Source organism: Dryas octopetala, chromosome 6 (genome assembly GCF_963921425.1).
Source record: "Dryas octopetala chromosome 6, drDryOcto1.1, whole genome shotgun sequence".
Classification (NCBI taxonomy): Eukaryota; Viridiplantae; Streptophyta; class Magnoliopsida; order Rosales; family Rosaceae; genus Dryas; species Dryas octopetala.
In genome coordinates, this window is record NC_141371.1 from 19,071,417 (window position 1) to 19,096,533 (window position 25,117).

At 38.2% G+C, this 25,117-nt stretch overlaps 3 protein-coding genes and 2 pseudogenes across 3 annotated transcripts in view; 1 reads left to right on the forward strand and 4 right to left on the reverse strand.

The window, feature by feature from the left end:
- LOC147283056 (uncharacterized) overlaps positions 1–25,117 on the reverse strand; it is a 79,100-nt gene that overhangs the window by 743 nt on the left and 53,240 nt on the right. The window lies entirely within an intron of this gene.
- On the reverse strand, positions 11–24,432 carry LOC147283057 (uncharacterized; annotated as a pseudogene).
- Positions 4,391–5,952, reverse strand: LOC147283058 (uncharacterized; the record flags this gene model as incomplete). The annotated part of the gene is made up of 6 exons (XM_086246333.1): positions 4,391–4,657; positions 4,754–5,002; positions 5,092–5,202; positions 5,297–5,389; positions 5,514–5,729; positions 5,824–5,952. Coding segments are annotated over 6 exons (1,065 nt in total), but the record flags the coding sequence as incomplete, so codon positions are not given.
- Positions 5,963–11,795, reverse strand: LOC147283059 (uncharacterized). Its single transcript, XM_086246335.1, has 6 exons — positions 10,969–11,795; position 10,817; positions 7,661–8,356; positions 6,949–7,568; positions 6,580–6,864; positions 5,963–6,500 (listed from the first exon to the last, which is right to left on the reverse strand). Exons 4-6 carry the CDS (start codon positions 7,305–7,307, stop codon positions 5,963–5,965), a joined length of 1,182 nt encoding a protein of 393 aa, XP_086102461.1. The 5' UTR covers positions 7,308–7,568; positions 7,661–8,356; position 10,817; positions 10,969–11,795.
- On the forward strand, positions 23,808–23,933 carry LOC147283060 (small nucleolar RNA R71; annotated as a pseudogene).

Sequence of the window (25,117 nt, forward strand, 5' to 3'; positions counted from 1 at the left end):
AATACACATGCCCAGCAAGCCTTTCCAACATCTGATCAATGAAGGGCAACGGGAACTGATCTTTCCTGGTTGCAGAATTTAATTTTCTATAATCGATGCAGACTCTCCATCCTGTGACTGTTCTTGTGGGGACCAACTCATTATTCTCATTTTTTACCACGGTCATCCCTCCTTTTTTCGGCACAACCTATGTAGGACTCACCCAATTACTATCAGAAATAGGGTAAATAATACCTGCATCAGGCAATTTTAATACCTCTACGTGGACCACTTCTTTCATGTTCAAATTCAATTGGCATTGATGCTCCACTGATGGCTGATATTCATCTTCCATTAATATTCGGTTCATACACATAGAAGGGTTAATACCCTTGATGTCGGCAATTGTCCACCCAATTGCAGTTTCATATTTTCTCAACACCCGTAACACTTTTTCCTCTTCAGTTTCACTCAAATTCGCAGCAATAATAACTGGCCGAGTTTCAGATGTTCCCAAATAAGAATACCTCAGATGCGAAGGCAATGGTTTCAGAGTGAGTGAAGGTGTGACAGTTACAGAAGAGGCAGCTTTAAGAGGTGCTGGACTTAATGCTTCGAACTCATTCCTTCGTCTCGGGTTATACAGTTTTGATGCTTCCATGTACGAGGCACATTCAGCAACCATGGAGTTGTCATCTTTGGAGGTGACTACAAGGACTAAAGTAGCGTCCAATGGATGGCTAAGAATTTCCTTTTCAAGCGTTTCCGAAAAAATGTTTTCAACTAAATCAATGTGAAAACATTCCTCCGCTTCTCCTGGAAGTTTCATTGCTTCAAAAACTTTGAACGTCGCTTGCTCATTCCCAACACGCAAAGTCAGTAACCCTTCTTCCACGTCAATCAGAGTTCTTGCAGTCATCAGGAATGGGCGGCCCAAAATTAGCTGTGTCTCAAAATCTTCTTCCATATCCAAAACCAAAAAATCTGCTGGAAAAATTAATTTGTCAACCTTCACTAACACATAGGGCTGTAAATCGGCTCGATACAGCTCGAGTTCGTATCGAGTTCGGCTCGGGCTTGATTCGTTTAAGGTCGGCTCGTAAAAAAACAAGCCAAGCTTGAGCTTTGGTATGTTCAGCTCGGAAAGCTCTTAAGCTGCTCGTATTTTCCTATGAGACAGCTCGTGAACAAAGCTCGGCTCGTTCGTTCGAATTATAAAGCTTATTAATTATATATTAAAAATTAAATATATATTGTCCAAATTACCAAAAGCAGCAAAACAAAAAAAGGGCCCAAAGAACAAAAGCCCAAAAGAAAAAATACTATCTGACCATTATTTGGTCCAGTACAGCCATGTACATGAGTTATCCAAACCAAACGACACTCTCAATCTCTTAAACAGTTAAACTCTCACCTGCTGCTAGCTTTTGGTTTTCCCTTTTGTGCATGTATCAATCTAAATTGCTCCACCCAACTATCAATTTAATACCTAGATTCAAGCCAAGCAACAATTCCCCACACAATATTTACACATAAAGAACGATTGAGTTTTCGATTGTAATATCAGATGTCTCACCTCTATTTAGATACAACTCCTCATTTCATATATGTACTCTGCTTTCTCCTTACGCTCTACCTTCAAGTAAGATTTGTTGAGTTGTTGGGGGTTTTGAATCTACTACACCATCTCAATTCTCAAGGTATTTTCTCAAGTTTTTTCTCTACCATTAATTTGTTTAGTTTTTTTATTTAATTTTTATTTTATGGTGACCTATTTGAAATTTATGTAATTTTAGGTCTAGAGCGAAAGTTCTATTCTCTCTTATGGAGCCGATTGCACGTACTCAATTTTATTTAATTGCTTAAATTTGATTCGTGTTTATTATATTTCTTATATTTTTCATATGAATTAATTGACTATCTTTTAACAGAGACACAAAACGCTGAGATTACACATGTTCTTGAGCAAAGAGATTCTGAACAACCTAATTTAAGAATTGCTCAAGTTGATGGCAAAAGCAATGGTGCAGAAGAAAATGAAAATGATCAACCTCAAGAGGAAAGTAAAGGTAAGAAGAGAAAATCGAAAGTTTGGAATGATTTTATGATTTTAACAATTGATGGGAAAAAAAAAGCTCAATGTAATCATTGCAAAACTCATCTTCTTAGACATTTATCTAATTGCATGGCACGACGAATTGGTAGTAAACAACAAAAGGAATTAGCTTTTGAGTCTTTTGGTCTTGAACTTGGAGCTGTCAATAATCTTACAGCTTACAAGTATGATAAAGATAAGGTCAGAGAAATTATGGCAAAGATGGCACTACACCAAAATGGAGCTTCCACGGCGGGCGTTGCATGCCGTAAATTGATATTTACGGCGTGTCGCTGTGTGCCGTTGAAGCGCATGCCGTGAAAGGTCTATACTTATATGGCGTGCAATATACGCCGTAAATATAAACAAAACACGCCATAAATAACGATCTTTCATGTTTAAGATTACTATTTACGACATGATCTGCACACCGTAATTAGTCTACATATTACGGCTTACATTTGCACGCCGTCTTTGAGTTATTTACGACATGATCTGCACGCTGTAATTATTCTACATATTACGGCTTACATTTTGCACGCTGTCTTTGAGTTATTATTATTATTTTTTTTTGCTTATTTATACATATGCAACTTAATTTCTATCTAGCTTCATACACCTGCCATTTAATTTTACCAAATAAAATACTGCATCAAAATAAATGTAAGAGAAATACACACTTCATTGAAATTATGGTAATCAATTCCAAATACAAAATCACATTTTTAAGAGTTAGAAATTAAAGAGTAAATAACAAAATGCAAGCCAAAACAAGATATATTTTATAAGTACCAAGAGTTCCTAACTATATATGCTACCCTGATTGATATAAAAAAAGGTGCAATAAACTAGCCTCCCATACAGCCATATATTGGATCCACCAAAAAAATGTTGACATTCCCTTTAACTACTCTAGGAACCTCATCTCGTACTTGAAAATAATTATTAGAATAGTGAGAAGCTTAGCATAATGTATGACAGCAAGTAATAAAAATTAAGTTTAGACTTGAAAGGAAAAATTAATTAAATCCATGCTCCAACCCCAATTAGTTGTAGTACTCAGTTATGATTAATACATTTGGAAACAAATGCAGTGCCAAAAAGAAAATAGGCTAATCTAGAAACATATCATTGTGGCACTTGATATTTTATCAGTAATGGATCCTATAAATGAAAGAAAGATGTTTCAGTAGTTAGTAAGAGCAGCATCTCAACCAAATACACCACAGCATGAGCAAATATGCATAACAATCAGAGAAAACAATCCATTCAAAACAAAAGTCAAAGATTATGCAGCCAAACCCAAGAAAGATAGAAAACAAAAAGATAAGGCAAAAGAAAAAAACCCAGAATTGATGATCGAACTAGTAGCCAAACTCAAAATTAAGTGTAATTAGAACCAAATCTACAAGCAGCTCAAATAGAAAGTTGAAAATTATTGCTTCCATCTCCTGGACATCAGCCAAAGTAAAAACATATGAATGTAATACAGGGACTTGTATTTAGTTTCACTGAAGCTAAAAATCAATTTGGCATGCATCCCCCGATACCACAAAAAACATATGAATGTAATACAGGGAAACAGATGAAATTGATATATAGCTTCAATAATACAGGAACTTGTGTTTACTTCTCAAATATGCAGCCCCCTTCATCGCCCATTCACTTTGCCTCCATGCCATCATTAGCTCAGGTTTTGAAGTAGGTAGAGGATGCAGTAAGAGACAATGAGATGAACATGGTACTTTATTATTTGAATTGCAGTGAGAATTGACAAGAATCTGAGCAAGCGTTTGGGGCAAGGAGTTTTGCCAAATGAATTTATAAGAAAATAAAGCTCTACTTTTAAAAATAAAATAAAATTGACCAATAGTCTGTGAAGGGGTGATTTTTTGGATTTTATAGAGATCCTATTATTGAAAGTTTACTCAATTGGATTGGAGTTTATAAATAAAATTGAAATTATAAACTTTGGTGTTAAATTACTGTTTTAAATTGCAAAATTATATGGGTATGGTGAAATGGAATTGGTTCAAAGTCTGTACGCAATAATTAATGCATGTGTATGCAAAAGCTAAAGCTTGGTATTATCACATATATATCACCCTATCTTACAACATTCCATAAAGCTATTAAGTAAATTAAGTAAAGAAAAAGGAATGTACCTCGAAAATGTGAAACTAATATACTTTGATATACTTTATTGGCCACACAATTGTACTTCCTAATGCTTCACGAAGAAGAAAGAACTCACGTGTTGGTCGATATAGAGCCACACTATCATCTAACACATCATTCACCCAAACTTTCCAGCAGTCATGGCCAAGAGGCCGGCACATGATGGACCAATATATTGGGATCCTTGGATGCAATTTCGCCAATTGCAACAACTTCATTTGTCCCAAGCCAACTTAACAACTTGCACTTTGTATTCTCAGGATGATCAGAACATAGAACAGCTGCATTTTCCTTTTGTTTGCTTTGTGCTGTATTATTTGCAGAATGTTGAACACTTGGATTTGTTGTCTGTTTTCTTTGTGATGCCTCATTAGCAGAATGTTGATCACTTGTGTTTTCTTTTTGCTGTAACAATGCTTAAGACATCAATTAAACCAAATTTTAACACAAATCTAATATGAACAAAATGAAATTACCATTATGTTTATCCTCATTACTTACAGTGTTAATCCCCCCTTTGTCTAACTTAGAAATAAGATCCCGCATCTGGTTTTTCAAGTCCTGCATCTCATTCTCCAATTTATTGAACTTATCACGCATATGTGTTTGACCTTCCACCTTTGAAATGGTTGCCCCAAATCCAAGCCCTCTTAGTCTTCCTCGTGGGTCAGGACCAAGTACTTTTGTAAGGGCATCATCTTTAATAGAGCATTTCTCCGAGTCTGCTGCCTTGTATTTTTTCACTTTTTGCTTCAAGTACATAATTGCAAATATAAATATAAATAGAAAAATAAAAATTTAACCATAAACATAAAAGTATACAGCAGATAATTTTTTACCACTATCTCTGGATCCTCAACTTCTTCATCCTCATTATTTTTCTTCGTTTCATAACCACGGATCCAGACATCAACCCTTGAAATTGCATTTGGTGTTTCACTTTCATGTCGCTATAAAATAACAAGTAGAGATCAACTAATGCTAATATTACATTGCAGACTTTCTCACAGGACAAAATTCATATGAAATTAAGAAAGATTTTACCATTTCCTCTTCCAAACGAGCAAAGCTTTTACGGCTTGTCCTATGCACTAAAGTTTGTTTTGCCCTCATCCTTTTGAATCTTTCACATTTTTCCTATGAAAAATATATATAAATAACTAGTTAGTATAAAAAAAACAAATAGAATGTTGGAGGATATTGGCTGAAAACAGTAGATAGCCCACAAGTATACTTGAAAGAAAATGTCAAAAACCATTACCCTGAATGTTGTAGAGGTTCGTTTTTTGACAAAAGATTGCCATTCCTCTTTGGAGTGAATGTTATCTGGTTTGAGGAGGGCAGTAGCACGTTGTAGGCCGACCACTTTAGCTTGCTGCATCACTTCTTTAATTAATAAGGATCGAAAATCTCTCCAATGCTTCTTCAACTTTTGAAATGTATATTTCTTGTGGCATTCCTCAATAGCAACTTTTTGCTACACCAAAAAAATTGTATACAAAGTAACATTAGAGTGAAATTATAGATAAATTATTCAATGTGTATGTGGGAAATATATTTCTCTACAATACCGTGATGTGCTCCCATATTTGATTTCTAAATTCTTGTGAAAGGTCCTTCCAATTCTCCAATGTCACTGGCAGTAGCTCTCTTGCTGTGGTACCAAGGAATGAAGCAAATTTTGCTACATCACCTCTATATGGTTCTTTCTCAAATTGATGTTGCCCTGTAATAGCTCTCTTGTGACTCCAATATAAATGGATCTTTCTCAAATTGATGTTGCCCTTGGTGGAGATTAACCAATGTAAACCCATCTTCAACCTTGACACCATTTCTTATATTTGCCCAATCACAATGAAAGATAGAGAATTTATAATGGCTATAGTTTAGCAAAATAATTTCATTTATAACACCAAAGTACGGTATTTTTCCAAGAACATGTGAAGTGTCTCTTGCACTTGCTAGACACATTGTATCTGCTTCAATGGAAACCCCACTATTCTGTGTGCTTTTCTCAGCATTCCTTGTGTGAAATCGATTTCCATTAACAATATAACTAGAAAATAATTCAACATAGTTCAGAGGCTCACATGCAATCCACCTCAGCATATGTGACATTTCACTACTACCACTTTTTTTCACTTTATTTGATAGCCATGCATTGAAAGTATCTATATGTCTCTTCTGTAAAAGGCTTTCATTTATCAAAAGACGCCTATCTGAACGCTTAAGTTCCTCTAAATGCATGCTGTACATGAAATTTAGAGTGTGAGTAACAGCAATATAAACCAATACAACTCACTGCCACAAATGTTAATTTTACTTACTCTTTGTATGGTTTTACTTCTGAAATATTGAACAAAACATAACGATGAACAATTTCTAACATGTCAGAATTCATTGTGTTCAACTTTCCATAACCAATTGGGCGTCCTTCTACTATTTTTTCATCTTCAAAATCCTCATTGCGTCTATGTTGAACACCTATTACAGCTGCTTGTTTCATGTACCCACTACAAAACCGTGTGATCTCTTCAGCTAAATATTTTCCGGCTATGCATCCTTCAGGTCTTGAACGATTTTTAACAAAGCTTTTTAGTACCTTCATAAACCTAAATCACAAGAAAAAGTCATACTAAAAATTATAATTAATATTAACTTCGGTTATAATTAATATAGTACATTTCGAATGTCACCTTTCAAATGGGTACATCCAACGAAAATGAACAGGGCCACCAATCCTAGCTTCTTGTCCAAGGTGAATGACTAAATGAACCATAATGTCAAAGAAGGATGGAGGAAAAAACCTTTCAAACATGCACAAAGTCTCTGCAACATCATCTTCAAGTATTTCTAATTTATTTTTATCAATCACCCTTTGACATACTTCATTGAAAAATGCACATAATCTGAATATTGCAACCTTTGGTCCATTTGGCAAAAGTCCTCTTAATGCTACTGACAACACTTGTTGTATTAGGACATGACAATCATGAGACTTGAGACTTAAAATCTTGCAATGACGCACGATTTGAAATGTTGGAGCTATAACCATCTGCTAATGTCAAATTTAATAGCCTTTTACAGAAAACTTGTTTCTCTTTTTTGGATAAGACATATGATGCAGTTGCACAAAGAAAACCAGCCCCATCATTTTTTGGATGTAGTTTTTTCTTATGCCCATATCTTCCAAATCTTTACAAGAATTTAAGCTATCTTTTGTCTTGCCTTTCATATTCAAGAGAGTACCAATAATGCTCTCACAAATATTTTTCTCCACATGCATCATGTCCAAATTGTGGCGTAATAGTAATGTCTGCAATATTATCCAAAGTTATCTAAAATTCAACAACAAAAACTATGAAGTATTTTTAAAATTTAATAAAAATAAAGGGAAAAGCGACAAACTTCCCAATATGGTAACTCAAAGAAAATCGACTTCTTCTTCCATGGCCAAATAGGACTTCTATCTTTCTTCCTCTTTTTGTTTCTCTTATTCTTCAACTTTCCCCAATCATTTTCAAAATTCTCGACAAACTGATGAATATCTGAACCAGTTAATATTCTAGGCTTCCATCCATGTTCTTTAGTTCCATCAAACCAATCTTTTTTAACCCGAAATGGGTGATTGTGTGGAAGAAACCTTCTGTGACCCATATATGCAAATTTTTTACTACAATTCAGCCATTTTGAACATGTGTCAACACCACATACTGGACATGCTTTTTCACCCATTGTGGAGTATCCAGATAAATTCCCATAAGCAGGGAAGTCATTTATTGTCCACATCAATACAGCTTTCAAATTAAATGTGGACTTACTGAATGCATCATAAACACTTACACCGTTGATCCATAATTCTTTTAAATCTTCTATAAGTGGTTCCAAGTATATATCTATATCATTTCCAGATTGCTTTGGCCCTGGGATAAGTAAAGTCAACATTAAATTTTCCTTGGACATGCATAGAGATGGCTGAAGATTATAAGTAACCAAAATCACTGGCCAACAACTATATCTTGAACTAAGATCACCAAACGGATTGAATCCATCAGAAGAAAGGCCAAGCTTGAGGTTACGTGGATCTGAAGCAAAAGAGGGCCACTGTGAGACCCGGAAATTTTCAAATTTATTTTGTGATTTTTCCTTATTTTCAAAAAAAGTTTTATAGAATTTATTTCTTGGAAATTCTAATTTTTTTTTTCACCTTGAGCTTTAATTGTTTGACCAACTTTGACTAGGGTTTTGACCCAAGTTAGAACTTTAAAAGGTAGTACTTTTACTCACGAACCCAACGGTGCAAGTCTCGTATTATTCCGAGTCTGGGAGATTATTTTATAAATTTCCTAAATTTTCTTAGTTTGTGGAGCTTGAAATTTTCGAAATTTTTCTAAAGGGCAAATTGGTAATTTGACCTCATAGTTAATTAGTACTAGTCGATACGAGTCCGTAGTATTTTTCGGGGTATTTTTCTGAGTCCCGAGCTATTTTTAATTAATTTTTGAAGTTGGAGAATATAGGAAAAAGAAAATAAAATAGGAAATCACCAGATCGCGCCACGTGGCACGATCTGGAGCGTCCATCGCTGCATGGCAGCAAGATCTGATGGCTGCATGTGCAGCCAAGTGTTAGTGCACATGCCACGTGTCACTTCCTCATTGGCCCATTTTGTGACGGTTGACTTGAGTCAACCCAGTCAACTCGGATGAGTCAACCGAGTTGACTCACTCTCTCTCCCTATAAATAGTGCCGCACATCCCAGCTGATTTTCATCCCATTTCAGCCGCACGCTTCCCAAGAGAGAGCTTCTCTCTCCTCTCTCCTCTCTCCTCCTTTCTCTCTCTTCTTCAATCTTGTTTTGAGTTTATCTTGAGTTCTGGAGCTCCGATCGACGATCCGATTTCGCCTACGCGATCGTGGCGACGAGCTCTTCAATTCTAGTAGTGTGAAGGCTATGTTTTGGTGAAGTTTTAAAAAAATCATTTCTGAGCTCCATAGGTAATTTCTTGATCCCTGTCGAATTTCTGCTAAAATTTTGTTAAATTAATCTCTTGTTAATTAGGCTATTTTAATCTTATTACTTAGCACATCTAGTAGTACCGAGACTCTGCCCGTGGGAAGTCTTCAACAGGTATACCCTTAACCCAGCTTATTTAATCTGCAGTTATTTAAGTTGTGGTTATTGACGGAACGCCGTTTAACTGTTGTTATCAAATGAACTTAATAAATATTGAGGCCATATCAGTGGTAACCAAATAACGTGATGACTAAGGTCAGTCCATGAGCATACAGGCGTTGGGTACTGAGCCAGAGCTCCCTCAGTTTCCCCATGCACTGACCTGGTCACGTTGTAGGTTCATATCTGATCAACCTCCTCGACAATAAATTAAAATAGATATAGAAACCACACGGTCTGACATGACTGTTTGCCTCGGGGTGCAAGGTCATATCGGATTAAGAATTCAGAGAAGCCTAGCAGTTACGCTAGTGCCAAACCTCTGAATTATACCTGGTTTTAACAGACAAGGTCATCGATTTACGTGAAGATCGTTATTAACACCAGTTGTTGTCAAACTAGGAACTCCAGTTACCTAAAAGAGATCGTTGCGACGTGGCAAATTGTGATTTGTACTCGAAAACAGGCAAAAGCTTTGGACGCTAGGTAGGGGGACAACACACTCTGACTAGTGGATTTCCTGCATGTACTATATAATAAATACTGTGTGATAAAGATGCATGTTTTTGATTGGCATATCTGCTTGGTTTTATGATGATGAGAATGATGACTGTTATGCATATTCTCGTGAGATTGTTATTGTGTTTGACTTGAGAGTGAAAGGTCCCTTACGGTAGACCCTGGGTTTCGATCCCCAAAACCTCATGAGGGGTTGTACGGACGGACTGGTCGATTGTCCTTCTTGGGAGGCCAGTCTAGGCGGTACAACCATGAAATGGCCACTTTCGCTACCCTGTCCCAGTCAAATGACTGCAGGACTTTGTTATGCTTTTGTGAGAGGGTAGTTAGCCCTAACGGCTGGTCAACAGGTATGATCCTGAACTTGGGCCCGGAAAACTGTATTTTGAAAATTGTATGAGCATGCTACTCGTTTTACAAAGCTTGACAACTGGTTTGTGTTGTGCATTTGATTTTAAATTATCTCAAACTATTTTTCAAACCTAGCAGGGAGTTCCCTGAGGGGGAGCAATGAACGTATGTGATGCTCACCCCTACATTGTTGTTTTTCTCCCTCTCAGGCGCTGCGCGTGTGGACTTTGACGGCCTCGATTGAGGGGGTGGTGGTGCGGTCTCGAGCTTGTCAACTCATGTGTTCCTGTTTAGTCAGTATATTTTCCTTGGGCAGGTCCTTGGTGTCCTTTTACTATCTTTATATACCCTTGGTCATATCTTGTATATACACTGAGTCCTTGGGTTGTCTACTTTTAAACTATCAAGTTTATATAAACAGTTTCTTTGAAGTTACTCTAAACAATAGTAGCTCCGAGGGTTGGTTTAATTCTGAATTAATTATTTCTGAATAAATTTTCCGCTGCAAACTCAAGCACTCTGATCCAACCCATTTTTACTAAACCAAAAGGCTTAACCTATTTTGTGGATATTTGGGATTATAACACCGGGGGATTGGTTGTTGTAGTCTCTGGTATTCTCAAGATAGGTGCCTCTGTTACGTACCTGGGTTTCGGGGCGTGACAGCCACTTATTATCAATTATATTCCATGCCAACGAGTCTATTGAATGCGTCATTTTTCCATCCTGACTTCTATGAGTGTAATGCCATGTTAATTGTTCTGCCATTTCCGGTGACTTAAACATTCTCCTAAATCCCGGTATGACTGGAAAGTACCGCAAGACCTTTGCAGGGACTCCAATGTATAATTTTTTTGTTCGGTCATTCATTTTCCACCGCGAACAACCACATTTCGGACATGTCTCCATGTGCTCAAACTCTTTTCTAAATAAACAACAGTCATTTACACATGCGTGTATCTTTTCATAGCCTAAATCAAATGCCTTGAGTAATTTTTTTGTTGAATACAAGGAATCTGGAAGCCTATTATCAAGTGGTAACATATCATCAAAAATCTCAAGAAGCTCATCAAAAGCTTTGTCATTTAGACTATATCTAGCTTTATACTTATATAAAACAACAGTTGCAGACATCCTTGTGTAAGTAGAATCTGTATATAAAGGAAGTTCTGCATCCTCCACTAAATTTTCAAAATTTGGCTCTCTTCTTACTTGTGGTGGTTCTGCAATATCATCATCATCATCATCTTGGTAGAATGCATCCCTATACATTCTATATGTCTCTGGCAATTCATCAGTTCTCTCTTGTACAGATGAACTTGGATTTTCTCCATGAAACACCCATGTAGTGTATGTAGAATCCATCTCATTCATGACCAAATGCTCATACACTATATTAAAATGCTGGTATTGGAGGTTTATACAACGACTGCAAGGACATTGGATCTTTGCTGGATTTCCCTTACTCGCTTAGACCATATCAACAAACCTTTGTGCTCCATCACGATGCACTTTAGAATTTCTAAAGGAAAAAAAATCTTATTTTTAATAAGTACTACATGCATATAAACTATCTAAATATGTATAGCTAGGGCCTTAAAAATAACCTTGCATAGTTTACCCATTCTTTATCCATGGTCTCTGTCTTTCCTTGGTGTTGCTCTCTAATTAATGTCTAGACACCTTTCCAATTTAAAATTATACAATATATTTGTCAATAAAATAATTAAATGATTCTTACACAAAAAAAAAAAAAAACACAAGGAAAACAATATAAAGTAGTGCAGCAAACCAATACATGTATAAATGCACACAGCTATGTATGTATTCACTCCATAAAGCAAATGAATAAAATCCACACATACATAAGAAATCCAATTCTATCATTCATATACTCTTTCAAGCCTACCAAGCAATAAAAAAAGGTAATGTAAATGAAGGTAATATAATTGAAGTTGAAATAAGAAAATGCAGTTTCCGTTTATCTCTAGATTCTCATATTGAAGTGTGGGAGAAATCAGAGAAGTACAAATATATTGTATTTTCTTTTTTATTTTAGTGCTAGATTTTTACTTTAATCTTATAGTTTTTACTATATCTTCAGTTGACATGAAGAAAGTAGCAAAGGTGTGCCTACCTGTCTTGCAAGCTCAATAGTTTTGCAAACAAAGCTTGAGGAAAAAACGTTTTCCATAGCCCTATGCAATAAACATTGAATTTTAATTAAAAGAACAATTATAATAATGAAAAATGTGCAAATTTTTAGCCTCTGTTTTACTGTTTTTTCTTTTGGCATAGAACTCAGTTTTACTTTGATGGATAAAAAGATAAGACATTTTCCCCTTAAAGCTAATGTACTTGCTACCTAATGGTTCAATACTCCCAGAACTCAGGAATAATAGACATGGTTCTGGAGGGGAAAATGGGATTAGGTGGGGATATGTGGAAGAATTTAAAAATTCAAATGTCTTTTGTTTGTGTCAGCAAAGAAAAAAAGCCTACAACAAATTCCAACCACCCACAATTCTAAGTACAGAGAAATCGCATAAGAGAACTCTACACTTCAGGATATATGTATAATATATTAACATCAAGTTAAAGTTTTTAACACAACACATGGGCCTGTTTGAAAACATACCTTCACTTCTGCATCATAACTAACCAAAGAAAGTGTCAGTTTTGCTTTTTGATCATTGCCAACCTGAAATTGAAACCAAGGTTTTCAACAAATAAGCTACCCAATATATTACATTCCTGAAATATTGAAAGGGATCAAGATTGGTTATCTTGATTTCCAAAAGGCAATAGAACCCATTAAATTGGCAAAACATAAATGACCCATTAACCCCATAAATTGAAAAAATAGAAAACCCATAAAATGTATAAAATTTGAATAATAAAATATAACTCATAACCCATAAAATTAGGTGAGCAGAAAACGAAATTAGTTAAGTAAAGTAGAGAATGAGCAAATTACAAAAGGGGAATACTAGTACCTTACACCATTTGGGTGTTTCTTAAAAAAAATCTAGTACCAACGCCCAGAAAAGTAAAGGGGGAGGATCCACATAGAGAGAGAGAGAGAGAGAGAGAGAGAGAGAGAGCAACGCCCAGAAAAGTAAAGGGGGAGGATCCACAGAGAGAGAGAGAGAGAATGGATAGGCTGATCGAGTGTTTTGGCGAGAGAGAGCGAGAGAGAAAGAGTGGGAGAGACAGAGAGACAGAGAAAGATGGAGTGAGTGTTGTGAAGTTCTAGAAACTGAAGAACCAAAATGAAAATACGCGAGGGAATTTTTCATGCTTTTTTTGGTTTCGCATGTAAAATAAAAAAATCAGTTTTAATTATGGCATAAAGTATGCACACCATTAATAATAAAAATGCACACCGTAAAATTGTCTCACATTTAACGACGCAAAATATGTTTGCCATGATTTATATTCCATTATGACATGTGGTTAATACACGCCGTAAATTGATACATAGAAATAAAATACACGGTGCGCTACCCAAGTACGCCGTAAAACATAATTATTTACGGCGATCAGCAAGTGCACGCCGTGAAAGCTCAATTTTGGTGTAGTGTGGTTTTAGTTCATGAATACCCATTTTGTGTAACGACCCGACCCAAATTTTTACTAGAAATTTAAATTTTTATTATGATTTTTTTTAAGAGGTTTATAAAAAGATGTTGGATTGTATTTTAAAGATTTTGAGATTTATTTGGAAAATAAAAAGGGTTTTGATTTAAATATTTATTTTTGTTTCAATTTAAGCTTGACCCAAAGTTGACTTTTAAAATAAATGGGTTTTCGACTTTGACTTTGGGTCCGTTAGATAGGTTTCGATCCCCCGAGTTCATAGACACGTAGCACGCTTCGATCCGAGTTACAGTTTGAAAGATATGAGCGTTTGAAGCGAGGGGTAATTTCGTAAAATGACAAATTGGGGTTTAAAAGTCAGATTTTCTAGAAATTTCTCCCTCTCTAGAACACTCTCTCTCTCTCCTTTATATCTCTCTCTCCCCGCACTCTCTCTCTCCCTGTCTTCACTCCACCCCCGCACCCTCTCCCCTGCGCGCACCAGCCCCAGCCACCCCCACTCACCTCGCCGTCGACCGCCACTCGCCGACCTGGCCTCTGGCTCCGGCGAGCTTTCCCCCAGGCGCCGACCCCCACCGGCCTCCTCTCTCCCCGAGTTCTCTCTCTCTCCCTTTTCTCTGTGCGCGGCCAACCAGCTACCCAGTCACTTTCGGCGGCTTTTCCATCGACCCCGACCACCGGCGACCTCCCACGTCGGCCGATCAGCTCAGCCGGCCCTCCTCCAGCCAGCCCAGCCGCGCGCACAGGAAACCCAGAAAACCAGCAGCTTGGCTCCCCTTGGTCTCGTTGGATTCTGACCAATTCCCGGCGCCAATCACCTCCATTTTAGGTGAGTTTTCTTCCTCTTTTATTGGGCTTTCACTTCCTTTCGTTTTGTAGTGTAAAAACCTTAGATTTAGAAACTTAAATTTTTGGATTATAGGGCCTTTTCGAATTTCCTTGGATTTCTGATTTGGGGGTTGTTAATTAGTGATGGTTTTTAACAAATTTCATCTCTAGGAAACCTATTGGATGTTTGGAATTAAAGATTTGAGTAGAATTGAGAAGTTGGATTTGCAAGGGTTGGAACCCATTTCGGGTTTGCTAAGGATTGGCTGAGTTTTGTGGTGATTTTTGGGGTGGAAGAATAAGTAAAGTTCGGATTGCTTTTGGTCAGTATTTGGGTGCTCTTCGGTTACCGAAACTAACCTTAAACTAAATCGCGGTTTTGTGCGTAGGCTATATTATATTTATGTTTTTATATTCGGATTGAGTTTGGGTAGAGCCGAGTAGTTTTCGAGGAAGGAGGGAGTGTTTAATTTGGGATTTTTGGTGAGTACGTAATTGAATCGTTGAGATGAACAAGTAAGAGGCGTGATGTTAGGTTCGTTCACACACACACACCCTAATTGTGGTTGAGTCGAGATTAATGATATACCATATGGTTCTATTTATAGTGAGACGACCGTAGGTCGAGACGATCCGGTGGAGAGTCGAAGCTAAGAATTTTATACTGTGAGTGGACTTTGATCTTAATAAATTATGCTTTATTATGTGATTTCAATCTCTTCGGTTATATTTAAATTGACTTTGAGTTTTAAATGTTAAGTTTTCTTAAATAATCTTTTATATTAGTTCGATTTTCCTGATCTTGGAATCTATAATTTTAAGCGATCCAGAAATATTTGACATGCATTTCTACGTGAATTCATATTGCAGATACCTTTATTTAACAGGCGTGTTGTAATTTTACTTAGCTTATGAAAGGATTACATATATCTTGGTTGTTCATCCCATTTAATATTTATGTTTGGTTTGAGACATTTGTGATTTGAGGAAATGACACGTTAAGGTTTCGATCATTGAGGGAGTTGAGAGAAAGAAAAGGGTTGTTCATATATATTTCAAAAGTAAGCAGAGATTTTAAAGAGTATCTTGAAATGTTGTGTAAATGCATGTACTGATCTGACGAGCCTGCTCGTGCGGAAGGGTCATCCGTACGAGATTGTGGCCAGGATACGAGCCTGCTCGTGCGGAAGGGTCATCCGTACGAGATTGTGGCCAGGATACGAGCCTGCTCGTGCGGAGCGACCCCTCCGTACGAGATTGTGGCCAGGATGTGAGCCTGCTCGTGCGGAGCGACCCCTCCGTACGAGATTGTGGCCAGGATTTGAGCCTGCCCGTGCACGGGATTGTGGCCAGGACAATGTTTACAGTACGGGTATAAGTATGGTGCGACTTTTAAGTATAAATGTTTTGAGAAAAATCAGCTTACAAAGATAATTTCAGTTCAGAGTTGATATTTCTCAGCTTGAAAAGTTTTATTGCCTTTTTCCATTGTATCAAGGTTTATTTGAGATGATTTTAAAAAAAAAATGGATTTGCTAAATGGTTTTAAAGTTGGGGGATTGCAAAGAACGATTGTGAAATCTTAGAGATTCTTATTTTAAGATTTCTAAAAGAATAAATAAATTTTATGTTTCGTTTTTAATCCGTCCACTCACTGAGTTTGTCTCACAGTTTTTCTTGTTTTGTCTTAAATTGTTTCCCCCCCAGGTAGTAGCTTTGGTGGAGGTCGAGCCAAACACGTCGAGGCAGTTACATCCATCTTCCTTCTCGGACCAGTAGGCGTCATTCTATCTTTCGATGTAAAAATTTCCTTGTAAAAGAATAGCAGCTCTGATAATCACTCTAAATATTAAGTTGGATTCTCTGTGAAATTGTTGGGTCTGAGACCCTATTTGGTTGTGGTAGAGGTGGTTGTTGTTTAGAAGTGTTTTTAACAGGTTTTGAAAAGTCTGGGTTAGTCCATTTTCAGGGGAGGTTCTGCCGAATTTTCGGTAGGATTTTCCTTGATTTTGGATTCCCGCAGGATCCCTCCGGGTTTCAGGGTGGAATCTGGGGGCGGTTCTGTCATTTTGTTTGGTTGAACATGAATTATTTAATGTGTTGCTGAAATCACTCAATCCCCGGTTTGAAAAGATTTCTCGTGTCACAATGAAAAATGATTGATGAAGATTTTTGCTGCAGAGAAGAAGAAAATTAAACAGTTGCTTGCAGTTGACAGGGTGAGTTTAACTTCAGATTTGTGGACATCTAACCAAACAATTGGTTACATGTGTCTTACTGGACACTTTTTGGATTCTGACTGGAATTTACAAAAGAGGGTACTCAATTTTTGTGGTTTGGCACCTCCTCATACTGGAGTTGCTATTGCTGATTCTATTTTTAATTGCCTTCTTGATTGGGGTATTGAAAATAAAGTGTCTACGATAACTTTTGACAATGCTTCTGCAAATGATTCTGCAATTACGAATTTGACAGATAATTTTGCATTGAAGGAAAAATTATTTTTCAAGGCAAAGATATTTCATGTGAGGTGTGCTGCACATATTTTAAATCTTATGGTTCAGGATGGTTTGAATGAAATTCAAAGCATTATCTCAAATATTCGGCATAGTGTAAAATATTTTAAAATGTCACTATCACGACTTCATAAGTTTGTGGAGATAGTGAAACAGTTGCAGCTGCCAACATCAAGACGTTTGATTCTGGATGTTCCTACACGTTGGAGTTCAACATATGCAATGCTAGAAGCTGCTTTGGTGTTTAAAGATGTTTTTCCAAGATACGAAGAAAGAGATCCATACTACAAGTGGCTCCCATCTGTAGAAGATTGGATAAAAGCTGAGAAGGTATGTAAGTTTCTTGAAATTTTCAATGAAGCTACTATTATATTTTCTGGCTGTGATTATCCAACTGCAAATTTACTTCTTCCTGAAATCTGGAAAATAAAACAACTTTTGAAAGAGGCAGCATTGGATGAATGTGATTACATGCGTGAGATGTCTAAGAAAATGAGTGTGAAGTTTGATAAGTATTGGGGATCTTGCAATCTGTTAATGGCTATGGCAGTGGTTTTAGATCCTCGATACAAGATGAAGTTTATTGAATTTTGCTTTCCCAAAATTTATGTGAGTTTATGATGCTGAGAAATATATCAAACTTGTGCGTGACTCTCTTTATGAGCTTTTTGAAGAATATGTTGTTGTTCATGGTTCTAAAGAAGTTTGCAATTCTTCAAGTGTTATTGGTGCTCGTGGGAGAAAAAGCATCACAAAAAGTAGAGTTGAGTTTGATCTTTGGGCTCAACAAATGGATACAATTGATCCTATTAAATATGATTTGGATGTTTATCTTGAAGAAGGTCGGTATGTATGCCCAAGTGAAATGGATTTGAAATTTAATGTTTTGGATTGGTGGAAGGCAAGTACCCTTAAGTTTCGAATTCTTTCAAAGTTGGCACATGACATATTATCTATTCCCATCAACACAGTTGCATCTGAAGCTACATTTAGTGCTGGAGGGAGAGTTATTGATCAGTATAGGAGTTCTTTGAAACCAACTACAATAGAAGCTTTGGTTTGCACTGCAGATTGGTGCAACGCCCCGATCCTCGGGCCCAAAAATACACTGAAACTTTGTCCTTTAAACCTCTTTCCAAAGAATGAGCCATGCACTTAACATAATAAATAAATACATTTAATAAATCAGAGTGTGAGCCCAAAAACATGTATTTAAAAATCATGTATAAAATCAGTTAAATCAAATTAAAATAAGTCCCACTGCCTCGTCTTCTCCTCATTGCCTCCTCAACCTGCTTAACCTGCAAAACACCAATAACCACAAGTCTAACCACGCGAAAAGACCGAAATGCCCTTCTTGGCTCCTTTGCTCGGATCTCAAATCCGGCAGTATAACGGCATCGGGAATGAGATTTCCCAAGCCCGTGTACCACAAGCTTCGGGTGACTGGCCAGAGGACAAAAATCAACAATTCCAGCCATCGGTGTGGCCAAACGCGACGGGACCCGCGGTGGTCAACCTGGGTCGACGGCCAATTCTCACCGGAAACGACAGCGGAAGCCGGCGGCTGACTTGGACTTCCCGAGCTCATTGCTCCGTCGTGGAGCATCATCGGAGCAGGAGGACACCACGGTTGAACTCGCCGTGGTGAGACGAACAAGACTCAGTGGGTCCGGCCACCCAAGTCTCGCTGGAACAGTCAGATCGACGACGAGGCTTCAATCGGGTCTAGGCTGGGTTTCGGGTTTTCGAGGCTTTTCTGGGTTAAACGGAGGCCAGGGGTAGAGAGAGGAGAGGGCGGCGATGGCGGGGAGCCAAAGCCCGACACCAGCCGCCGCCGGACACGCTGCCACGCGCCGGTGGCAGGGACGCAAGGGTGAGGGGCGAGAGAGAGACAGACGCGCGGGGGAGAGAGAGAGAGAGAGAGACAGAAATGAGGAGAGAGAGAGAGAGGAAATCTGACTTTTGGGTATTTAAAACCCACTTTCGTAAAATTTACAAGTTTGCCACTCACTTCACATGTCCGTATCTTTCAAACCGTAACTCCGATTGACGCGTACCACGTGTTTATGAACTCGTGAACTCGAAACCTATCCAACATGCCCAAAGTCAAAGACGAAAGTCCATTAGTTTTAAAAGTCAACTTTTGGGTCAAGCCAAATTTAAAACAAAAATTAAAAATTAAAACAAAACCTTTTAAATTTCCAAATAAATTCTAAAAATCCTTAAAATAAATTCGCAAAATATTTAAAATAACTCCTTGAAAAATACGGGGTCTTACAATCTACCCCCCTTAAAAAAATTTCGTCCTCGAAATTCCCAAGGAAAGTAAAAGCATAACAACCTCACACAAACATAAGCAATCACAAGCAACAACCAATCACAGTTCAAAGAAACTCTTTTAAGCTAAAAGAACCTGAGAATAACGCAAGCAAGACGAAAAGTAAAATACGATTGACGAATCGAAACCTTCACTTGAGAACTGTAGGTAACGAGCTTGTCGTGTTCCATCCGCATCCGTTTTCCAAGATCTTCGAGTGCATCCAACTTGATCTTCGATTCTTTCGAGTAGCTTGCCTCAATTCTTGATGACTCTGAATTCTCCATCTTCAGAACTTTCATCTTCATGTGCGAGTCGCTCAACCACTTCTGAAGCGTTGCCACTTGAGATCGCAAAACAGTAACCGCTGAGTTCCGGCAAACAACCAACAGCCTAGGTCCTACCTGGCTACTACCTCAAAAACCCTACTTACTCGGTGAACTAACCCTTCAACCAACCAGAAATATACTACTCCACTGTTTCCCTTGAACCTTTGTTCTCTAACTAATAATCTTACTCCAACTTCAAACTCTTCTAAATTCAAACCTCTTACTAAATCTCCAACTTCAACTTTTCCTGAACTTGTTGAGGAGAAGAGAGGCGATGGCAGTGCAGGGGACATTTCTCAAAACTTTCTCAAACATTTTCATGGCTCAAATAAAATACTTTTCTGAAATCACTTGAAAATCATTTTCTTTCTCAAACTGGCTTTCACAAACATTTTCTGAACTGATTTTCTCAAACTGGTTTCTCAAACACTTTCTCAACTGATTTCCTCAAACTTTTTGTAACATCACCATTCCTCACCCGGGCAGTGTGGGATCACTCACTTCTCCTCACCTGGTAGCTCGCCACTGCCTCGCGCAGCCGCCCACTCAGGGTCTTGGTCCCTGGGTCTTGCAATCCACACACTTCCGGCCGGGTCTAGCTCTGATACCAAACTGTAACGCCCCGATCCTCGGGCCCAAAAATACACTGAAACTTTGTCATTTAAACTTCTTTTCAAAGAATGAGCCATGCACTTAACATAATAAATAAATACATTTAATAAATCAGAGTGTGAGCCCAAAAACATGTATGTAAAAATCCTGTATAAAATCAGTTAAATCAAATTAAAATAGGTCCCACTGCCTCGTCTTCTCCTCACTGCCTCCTCAGCCTGCTTAACCTGCAAAACACCAATAACCACAAGTCTAACCACGCGAAAAGACCGAAATGCTCTTCTTGGCTCCTTTGCTCGGATCTCAAATCCGGCAGCATAACGGCATTGGGAATGAGATTTCCCAAGCCCGTGTACCAAAAGCTTCGAGTGATTGGCCAGAGGCCAAAAATCAACAATTCCAGCCATCGGTGTGGCCAAACGCGACGGGACCCGCGGTGGTCCGTGGTGGTCAACCTGGGTTGACGGCCAATTCTCGCCGGAAACGACGGCGGAAGCCGGCGGCTGACTTGGACTTCCCGAGCTCATTGCTCCGTCGTGGAGCATCATCGGAGCAGGAGGACACCACGGCTGAACTCGCCGTGGTGAGACGAACAAGACCCAGTGGGTCCGGCCACCCAAATCTCGCCGGAACAGTCAGATCAACGGCGAGGCTCCAATCGGGTCTAGGCTGGGTTTCGGGTTTTCGAGGCTTTTCTGGGTTGAACGGAGGCCAGGGGTAGAGAGAGGAGAGGGCGGCGATGGCGGGGAGCCAAAGCCCGACACCAGCCGCCGCCGGACGCGCCGCCACGCGCCGGTGTCAATGACGGCAAAGGTGAGGGGTGAGAGACAGACAGACGCGCGGGGGAGAGAGAGAGAGAGAGACAGAAATGAGGAAAGAGAGAGGAAATCTGACTTTTGGGTATTTAAAACCCACTTTCGTAAAATTTACAAGTTTGCCACTCACTTTACATGTCCGTATCTTTCAAACCGTAACTCCGATTGACGCGTGCCGCGTGTCTATGAACTCGTGGACTCGAAACCAATCCAACGTGCCCAAAGTCAAAGACGAAAGTCCATTAGTTTTAAAAGTCAACTTTTGGGTCAAGCCCAATTTAAAACAAAAATTAAAAATTAAAACAAAACCTTTTAAATTTCCAAATAAATTCCCAAAATCCTTAAAATAAATTCGCGAAATATTTAAAATAACTCCTTGAAAAATACGGGGTCTTACAATTGGCTACGCTGTGATTTTGGAATTTCCAAGCCACTAGAGGTAAAACAATTATTTTCATTATATTTTTAGTTTCTTTTTGCATATAAATTTTATTTTCTAAATTTATTTTTTCCTTGTAGTTTGATGAAGAATCTATGCAAGAAGTTTGCTTGAATGAAGGATCTTTTGAATGATAAGCTCAAAAAGTTGTTGGGAATGAAGTATCAATGTTTTTTTATTTCAGCAATTGACAGTTGCTTTTTTAAGATTATTTGCTACAAACTTGTTTGTGTTTGGAAGTGTTCTATTTTGTATCTTTTGTTTGTCCCTCCTTTTCCATAGCTTCTATGACTATATGAGGGTTTACTATTTTTATTTCCTAGTTTGTTTTTATATTGTTTGGTTATGAGACTTCTACTACCTTATGTCTCTTTGTCTCTATTTTAATGAGAATTTTTGCAAGTATTATGTTATGAATGTTTAAATGGAAATCAGATTTTTTTAATAATTTTTTTAAAATTGTAGCCAATAAAATACCTTAGATAAAATTATATAAAAAAGCTCGATATAGCTCGAGTTCGATTGTTTTATAGCTCGTTCGAGCTCGGCTCGTATAAGAACCAAGCCAAGCCTAGCTCAAGCTCGAAAAATTTATAACAAGCCAAGCTTGAGCACAATGGTATTCGGCTTGGCTCGACTCGTTTACACCCCTACTAACACAACTTCAATTATGCCATCGGGGTATGTAATTGACCTGTCCGCCATCTGCAAAGAAACAGTTGTGGGTTTAATTTCACCTATTCCAATATTTTTAGCAACAGATAAAGGTAATAAATTAATACTAGAACCAAGATCACATAAAGCTCTCTCATATAAATTGGTCCCAATAGTACAAGGAATTTTAAAACTCCCTCTATCATTTTGCTTTGCTGGAAGCTTCCTTTGTAGGATTGCACTGCACTCTTCAGTCAGTTGGATTTTCTCATGTTCGCCAAATTTCCTTTTCTTTGATAGAATGTCCATGAATTTCGCATAACTCGGCATTTGTTCCAAAGCTTCAGCGAAGGGAATGTTTATTTGCAACTTTTTGAACATCTCCAAGAATTTAGAAAATTGCCCATCGATTTTATTTTTCTTCAGCCTTTGCAGAAAAGGGATCGGTGGGATCAATGTTTTCAATGGAGGAGAAGAAGTTGGCGTAGCACCAAAATTTTCTGCTTCTGTTGGTAAAGAATTCTCAATGGTGGCCTGTGCGGTGATGAGTGGCAGTTCAGCCGCATCCCCCACTTTTGTTGCCGGCTGATTGGCTTCTTTCTCCGTTTCTAATTGTTCTTTTTCCAAGTCGACTGCTGTATTCACTTGTTTCCCTTTTCGAAGAGTGATTGCCTTTGCATGCTCTTGATTTTTCGGATTGACTTCAGTATTACTTGGCATTATTCCTCTCTCCCTTCCACTAAGTGCAGTAGCTAATTGCCCCACTTGAACTTCTAAATTCCAAATAGATGCAGCCTAATTCTGAAGAGATGTCTTTGTTTCCGTCATAAACTGAGATGTGTTCATAGTTAACTGGGTAAGAGCATCCTCCAGAGTAACCTTCCTTTCTTGAGATGCAAATCCAGGTGGTGGTCTCTGCACGTTTTGATTATTGCTCCAGGAAAAATTCGGGTGATTTCTCCATGCAGGATTATACGTGTTGAAGAAGGGGCTATTCCGCTGCCTATTGAAATCGGCAACCTGGTTCACCTGTTCAATAGAGGTGAAGGGATTCTCAGTGTTGCACTCAGAGATTGGATGCGGACCTGCACAAAAATCACACACAATATTAGTATTAGAATTCACGGCATTAACATTTAGAGAATCAACTTTTTTAGTCAAGTTAGAAATTTGCGCTGTTAACACTGCCACAGCATCTACTTCCAAAACCCCAGCTGGTCTCAGATGCATTCTTGCACTCGGCCACTGGTAACTATTAGATGTCATTGGCTCCAATAAATCAAATGCCTCAGTAATCGTTTTTCCCATGAGTGCTCCTCTTGCTACTACGTCAACTAGTGTTCGACTAGTGCTACCCAACCCATTATAGAACGTCTGAACTTGGATCCAAGTTGGTAGCTCATGGTGTGGACACATTTGTAATAAATCTTTGAACCGTTCCCAAGCTTCGTAGAGAGGCTCCTTGTTATATTGAGCATACGGAATATCCTGCCAAAATTTAGCAATTTTTGCTGGTGGAATTAAAAAATTTAGCCAAAAATTTCTTGGATAAATCGTCCTAAGTACGGATTGAATCCTATGGCTGCGATAATAACCACTGCTTGGCTTTATCCTTCAGAGAAGAGGGAAAAAGCCTCAAACGGATTGCATCATCAGACACCCCATTAAACTTGAATGTGTCGCAGATTTCCAGGAAAGTGGCCAGATGAGTGTTTGGGTCTTCACTCGGCAACCCACAAAATACGGATGAATTTTGCAACATGGTGATAATGGTCGGCTTAATCTCAAAGTTGTTAGCCGCAATGGCTGGGCGGCGTATGGATGAAGGTGTCGCCATGGGAGTCGCATATTCCCTCAAGATGCGTTCTTGTTCTTCCTCAGCCATAGTGGTGGGCTGGGGCAAAACAAGGAGTGATGTCTTCTTCTTGGTTTCCCGGTTTAACTTGTGGAATGTCCGCTCGATCTCTTGGTCGAGTGGTATGAGCTCCAAACTACGTGAACGTCTCTCAAAGCTCATGCACAATCACAAGAACCTGGAAAAAACAAAGACGAAAGAAAGAAAAATTCAAATTAAATTCAGAATTAAAATATATTTATAGTAATAGAAAATAACGCAGTCTCCGGCAACGGCGCCAAAAACTTGTTGTGAAATAATTGCAAGCGCACAATTCGCACAAGTAATATAATGATAAATCAAGTACCGTACCCACAAAGATCGTTTAATTAATCCTATTAACTACCAATTATGATTAATCCTAAATTTATCTGAACAGTTGAATTATGAAGATGATTGATTAATTAAACTAAAATAGCAAACAAAACAAACAATAAACAAACAATGAGAATCAAATTTATAAAACACTAGGGTTTCCGATTTCACCTTAACCAATCCCACCTAATTCCTATACTTTTATCAATCCTAATTACTCTCCATGTTGACAATGATTTTCCCTAATTCATTCAATATCCCCTCTCGGTCTCAACCAAAAGTATTCTTAACTAACAACCCATTCTCCCTCGAGCAACGAACTTAGAAAACTAAGAACTCATTACGTTCTATGGAAATTAAACCTGCAAGAAAACTACATGAGTCATGTTAGTCCCTCTCGGGTACTCATTCAAAACATGGTATTTATTACAGGAAGCAATCACCAAACATCTCCGTTTGGATCATCAAATCTATTAAATATTGGCCAGATATTTAAA

Excerpts from the sequence above, each read along its gene's own strand:
- LOC147283059 (XM_086246335.1), bottom strand. The coding sequence starts at position 7,307 with ATGGTTATAGCTCCAACATTTCAAATCGTGCGTCATTGCAAGATTTTA. Across the intron at positions 6,865-6,948 it reads TGGATGTACCCATTTGAAAG|GTTTATGAAGGTACTAAAAA; the intron begins GTGACATTCGAA and ends CTTGTGATTTAG. Across the intron at positions 6,501-6,579 it reads GAAGTAAAACCATACAAAGA|CATGCATTTAGAGGAACTTA; the intron begins GTAAGTAAAATT and ends TTTCATGTACAG.